The sequence below is a fragment of the Rasamsonia emersonii genome, assembly GCF_000968595.1.
Source record: "Rasamsonia emersonii CBS 393.64 chromosome Unknown ctg1118621760415, whole genome shotgun sequence".
Lineage (NCBI taxonomy): Eukaryota > Fungi > Ascomycota > Eurotiomycetes > Eurotiales > Trichocomaceae > Rasamsonia > Rasamsonia emersonii.
In genome coordinates this window covers 1-5907 of record NW_013563017.1, presented here as the reverse complement: position 1 = coordinate 5907, position 5907 = coordinate 1, and the positions used below count along the sequence as shown (strand labels likewise).

Below are 5907 nucleotides of genomic sequence, written 5' to 3'. Positions count from 1 at the left end.
GCCATGATGATCGATTCGAGACGCTATTCTGACACTGACGCAGCAGTCTCGGAGTCGACATCCGAATGCTCATAAGCCACAAATGGGAAATCTCTGCTAAGTCAGGATAGAGGTCCAAGCCGGCAGCCTCTGAGTCAAGTATCTGGAAATCATTTCAATTGGAAGGGGAATCACAAGCCTGGGAATGGCTCCGACAACGAGAAGTTGCTAGTCCCATCAGTGAAGCCTTGAACAGCACCCATAGGTTGCTGAATCCAACTCCCTGGAGCAGAATCTCTTCTACCTTACTTCTTTTTTGGTTAGTTTCTTCCAGAATCCTATTTGCAAGACCGCGCTGTAAACTCTGGATTGTAATAATCTCATAGTTACATTCCTCAGATTGATTACATAATAATACTGATGTCATTGTCAAGGTGCGGGCTTGCAGGTATGAAAAACAGATCAATTAAGGTAGTTGACACTCAGGCTAGCTACAGGCTATATATCCACAGGCCGCAGGCTGCTGGACAGGCTGGTACAGGAAGGCTCTATGGACAGGACGTAGCTCGAAGAGCTTCGGAATGTTGCAAGTTGTAAGATGGAAGATATTTCCAAGGTCACGTGACGCTCATCAACCGCAGCCTATCGCTGTCCGCGGCAGCACCGTGACAGTCATCTCCCTGAGTTTAACAGGAAGCCCCGGGGACGTGGACCTATGACCTCTGTAGTCCGCTGTCCAGAGCAGAAAAAGGTCATCAGTCTCAGGCCTGACTCGAGCGTGGGTTTGTTGTCTGAGGTCCGATGAGGTTGTAGATCTAGTGTCCTACGGTAGTTGATGTAGGTGTTGAGACCTCTATATCATGTCCTAGTCCAACTGTTTTAGGTTTGACTTACCAAGGCACCGCGGTCATAGGACCGGCCTGGGCAAGGGACCGACAACCGCTGGCCATGCTGGCCTCAGGACCGCCGAGGCCTTGAGACCATCTACCCTCGACATTTGGTGACTCAGGACCACAGTCAAGATACCACAATGATTACTATACAAATTTGGCCAGCAATATTTGGTCACACACGACGCTTTGTCCTTCGACGAGCCAGGAAACAGACTTCAGGAAGTATTACTGATTGAATGCGATCGATATCCTGAACGGGGTTGAACGGGTAGGAAAAACTCACTCCTGATGGGAGCACTGAAAAGGATGAATATAGTAGGGGGTAAATGAGGCTATTTAACTACCTAAAGCGAAACGAGCGTCATGTTACTGAGTTCTCCAAAGGCCCAGGTGGCGCTTCAGCATCTCAGCCAGGTTTTCAACCTCTTCTTTGCCTGCTTTGTGCTGGATCCGGATAGTTGCCGGCCATTGGCCAAGTGATGATCCAGGAGATCCGGCCTCCGAAACTTCACCACACGCTCAGCGCTACGTGGCAAAACAGCGAGTTTGAATGGCGGACGTTGCTAGCATCTTGCGTTTATAGCAACCACTGGCATACTGACTGGAAAGTACTTTGGCCTGCGAGGGCAGGCACACAACCAGTGCGCTTATATCACAGTCCTGAACTGGAGCCAACAAAGCGAAACCCGGGACATTCAGCCCCCGAATTAGCTCTGATTTACTAACGACAAACTGGGGATGATGCAGGATAGGACCCCCGCGAGATCAGCGCCTTCATCAGTAGTGATCGCGAATATCACCCCTACATTCGTACCGCTCTATAACAGTCTGCAGTCAGCTGGAACGTCTGCAAATAAGGATATCGACAAAGTACCGCTGGCAGCGTTCCGTCGATGAGAGGCTCCGACAAGCCCACGGAATGATCCTAAAGGGAAGGAGAATAGCCAAAAAAAATCTTTTTATGTACCATCCTTTCTGACAATTGTAAAGAGGTGGAAGACATACTAAGGAGCTAATCTACAGGCAACTTTGAAGACTATAGCAAGAAAACAAGTAATACTACCTCTGAATTATGTCCGGCTTTGAAATATTCTCTGGCCTGTCCCAGCATACCTTGCCGATAAGAGATCCCAATCCACAATGGTTTTCTCGACTGGTTTCACCTTGTCCCCTTCTTGGCATTTCGATGTTATTGTGTGCTCAACGGATGGCAAATCTTTTGCTCGTTCTTGAAGCGTTTATTCCAGTTAAGTACAGTAAAAGATATAAGCTTCTTCAAGCTTTCCCTTTGCGTAATCAGCCTCCTACCGTGGTGAGAGGTCAGAATTAGTCGAACATAGAGCAGCTCTAGGAGAACAAAACTTACTAAGCAGTCCTTGAAGCTGATAACTATCTCCTCTTCCTCTTTTATGAGAGCCTTTTGCTTCTGGGTCATTTGGTCTTGGTCATAGGTCTCAGCTCTATCAAAGTCTATCCAAATCACTCTTTCAGGGTCATTCTTGACCACCATCATATTTCTCGGCTTAGGATCCCCATGTCGGATAAGCGCCTTGTGCAGCTCTTTGAGACCCTCAATCAAGTTATCCATCCGTTTATTCGTGTAGTTCTGCAGTTGGATCATCTCAAGATCTGGGATGTATTCCAGAAGAATTGCGCTGGGAGGATATATATCCTCAAGGAAGTCTTTCAGATCTGGTTGATAACACCACGGATCTATTTTTTCGATGGTTCCATAGAATTGGGGGACCAGTCCCCGGTCACATAAACCGTGCTGCTTTAGTCGCCGGTATGCAGTAGACTCCAGAACATGAATGTCGAGTTCGCGGTCCTTTGGCTCGTAGTACTTTCGAGGGCCACGTCCATGGTGCTGTTATTGATTATCTATTAGATACGGTATGACTGAGAGTTTAATGAGGAGGCACGACTGACCACCTTCATGATGCATCTCCGACTCCGAATAGTAACAAGAAATATCACTGAAAACCTAGAGCTGGACAGCTTCTTCTCAAACGTGATCTCAGAAGGCTTTACATTCGCTAACTCCATTCTTGACAGATGCGGAAGGTAGACAGAAGAGACATGATGAGGTGGATGTTTGTTTATATTTAAGTTGCCGATTAATTGAGGACATGGTCGCGCATATCACGTGGGCGCTAACATCAAGCTGTTTTGCTGTGTTTGCTTTTATTATCAGAGCTCGAACTTAAAAGTGTGCCTATGATGCGGGGCATAAATTCTAAGGCGCAACACGCAACATTTGTCGATTCATTCACCATTATTTTACCCTGAAATGAACAGGCTGCAAAATGATTGGAAACAAGTGCGAACTTGCTTATTGTGCAAATTGCACAATTAAGCAGCGGAATCTGTTGGTGACAGGTTGGTGCTTACTTGTTCCACCCTTATGCATAGGATATTGCAGTCAATTCCATAAAGTAACTGGCTTTAAGCGCCAAACTACATGCTAGGAAAATGATCAGCCCCAGAGTTGGCTGCCTAAGTTATGTTGGGGCTAATGTCAGGACTGCTGGTGCTTCCATTTAAAACGCGGTGACACTGGAACTGGTCGGATTGCGCCAAATTGTCCACCACTTAAGGATTGCCAAGTCATCATCGGCATTGCACGTCTTTCTGACCAATCTAAGGAGCTGATAAATACTCAGATGTCAAAAATGTCCAAGGCAATCTTAAGTCTCATTCTTTATCTCTGAACATTGAGAATACTCAAAGCAGACATAAGTCCAGTCCTGCAAATTTCTACTAGAATTCTATACACAGAGGCTAAGGGCTCTCTACAGTTATCCAGGTGCGCGATTTGGAAGAACTATTGACACTTGAAATGAACTGAACTAGTCAATAGTAAATATATTGTCATCTCTGTTAACAATGGCAAACCAAGTCTCTCTCATGACATACTTGCAACAAGCCTTACCTGCAATTCCAACAAACCAACCTCCAAACCCAGGACACAATACTACAAACACACTTTATGGAGCTGCAGACATCAATAACATTGGCCGTTGGAATAATTTTAACTTAACAACGGTGCTTCAACGTTACCAGAATGTCCTGTTTCAGGCACACCTTCCATCAGATCCCATGCCAATTTCACCTCCACGTGCTATCACTGCCGAGAACGCACTCAGAAGCAAGCTCTCAGAGTACCTGCTACCAAGAGTCCGACGTGGACTTCGTGCTGGTTTTGGCTATCTAGCTGCCAATGGTCAGATGAGTGGCATTACAGCTCTGTCATTCGACGTTGGAGAGTATGCAGAGATTATCGACGGATTCAAGCCAGACACAGCGTACTTTGTTGTTAGTCTTCCGGAAGGCTCAGGTCCAAACCGTGCTCCAGGAGATATAAAGCCGTCTTGGAAATGGAACACTGCTATGGCAACACATCCTGTCGCTGGAGTTCGAAATGAGTATCGGCAGGCGTTGAGTCAAGTCAATTGGTATATGAAACAACACCGCTCTCGATATGGCTTTCTTGGCACAGATCGTGAATTCGTCGTGTTTCGGCGGTTGGACGACGATGGTAATCTAGAACTCGCCGAACCGATTCCATTCACTGCAGGTGGTACAGACGCACAGCCGCAAATGACTGTTTCGTTGGCTCTATGGTATCTTGGAATGCTTGCCGCCAAAGATCAGGGGGATGAATGCTGGTTTATCTGAGGAAAGAATTGACTTGCCCCAGTTATATGGTTCATGTTATTAGTCCAATCGAAATCGATTCAGTCGGAAACACTCCTTTCTCATTTTCCCATGTTCGCTCTTTACAAAAAAAAAAGCCTAACCTACTCAGGGTTTCGCCGACTTCATTTCGGTATAGCCATTCCCAGGGCTGTTAATCCGTTTTTGTTTGAGACAATTTCCCGATAAACATGCAACGTCACCAATCATCGAACTGGACAGGCCAGAAGAAATTGGACATATAACCCGCATAATTAGAGCCAACATACAGGCTGTTGCCGATGTAGTCACGACTGCCCGAGCCACTCCTTCTTGTCGGAGTCGCTGCGGTCTTTTGCGAGTTCCGCTTCATGGCAGCGATCGAATGCGCCCATTCATGTCAATTTTGTGGCCACAGAGCAGCTTCACTGTGTCCATGAGCGGATTAGTAAAACATCAACAACCTCAGTGGGCTTTAGATGACGTCCTACAGGAGGATATTCAATCCAGGTCCTTCCCCTTAATAAAGTCATCAAAGGATACATCATTGCCGCTGCGTAAACGAGAGGTTGCCACTGATAAGAGGATGTGCTTAATATCCTCAGGGATCTGCAGGCGGTTTAAATGAGGTTCGGGACCACTCAATGCTCCGCAAATCGGCGACCACGCACTCCACTGGATCGATCAGTAAGCAATTCAGGCGGCCATAAACACGTGACTTACAAAAACATTTCTCGTTGAAACTGAAGCAATGGACCGTCGAACAACAGATCAGGAAATCATTATCTGTCATCGCGTGTGCTTCCTTTCCGTTGGTTTTTAATCTCTCCATTTCTGCTTGACGTTCCTCTGCGCTGAGCGAAATGGCATGAGCAACAGATCGATCTTCCCAGCCATCTTGAACGGTACGAAGATATAGAAGTTCTATACAGGCATTTTTATCTTAATATTATGGAATTATATACATTGAAATAGCTGGAAGCTACTTTAGTATTATTTTGCGCAAAGGCAACAAATTTCATAAGCAGTTCAACGCCTGAATGCGCATCTCAACTCGCCGGTGCACCAGCAGAAGGTATACCATTGCCCGAATTGGAAGGGCAAGTGTGCGAGGACTTTTGTCACGTTGGCCGGATTATTCAACCATTTAGAGAGTGAGACATGTTCCTTTATGAGGTTTGAGATGGTGCAGCGAGTGAGTGCAGTTCTAGGATGCTGTCCCAGAATCCTGGTCTTTTTGCCCTTAGCTCAGCGGTTTAGCTCTTAGAATGTACCCTAGGTGCCGGATCGTGACAGTTGCTGCAGCTTTCACTTCTGTCGAAGTCCATGACGCATTACATGACAGTCTGTGTGTGCTGAT

The 5907-nt window shown here is 46.3% G+C and overlaps 3 protein-coding genes across 3 annotated transcripts; 2 read left to right on the top strand and 1 right to left on the bottom strand.

Moving 5' to 3' along the window:
- Positions 1-110: 110 nt before the first annotated feature.
- T310_6488 (uncharacterized protein) lies at positions 111-983 on the top strand (the record flags this gene model as incomplete). The annotated part of the gene is made up of 5 exons (XM_013470689.1): positions 111-298; positions 366-450; positions 492-572; positions 708-761; positions 849-983. Coding segments are annotated over 5 exons (543 nt in total), but the record flags the coding sequence as incomplete, so codon positions are not given.
- A 1136-nt stretch (positions 984-2119) lies between these two features.
- On the bottom strand, positions 2120-2810 carry T310_6487 (uncharacterized protein; the record flags this gene model as incomplete). Its single annotated transcript, XM_013470688.1, has 3 exons — positions 2120-2176; positions 2239-2739; positions 2802-2810. 3 exons carry the CDS (start codon positions 2808-2810, stop codon positions 2120-2122), a joined length of 567 nt encoding a protein of 188 aa, XP_013326142.1.
- A 948-nt stretch (positions 2811-3758) lies between these two features.
- On the top strand, positions 3759-4550 carry T310_6486 (uncharacterized protein; the record flags this gene model as incomplete). Its single annotated transcript, XM_013470687.1, has 1 exon — positions 3759-4550. The coding sequence occupies one exon, from the start codon at positions 3759-3761 to the stop codon at positions 4548-4550; it is 792 nt and encodes a 263-aa protein (XP_013326141.1).
- Between the last annotated feature and the right edge of the window lie 1357 nt (positions 4551-5907).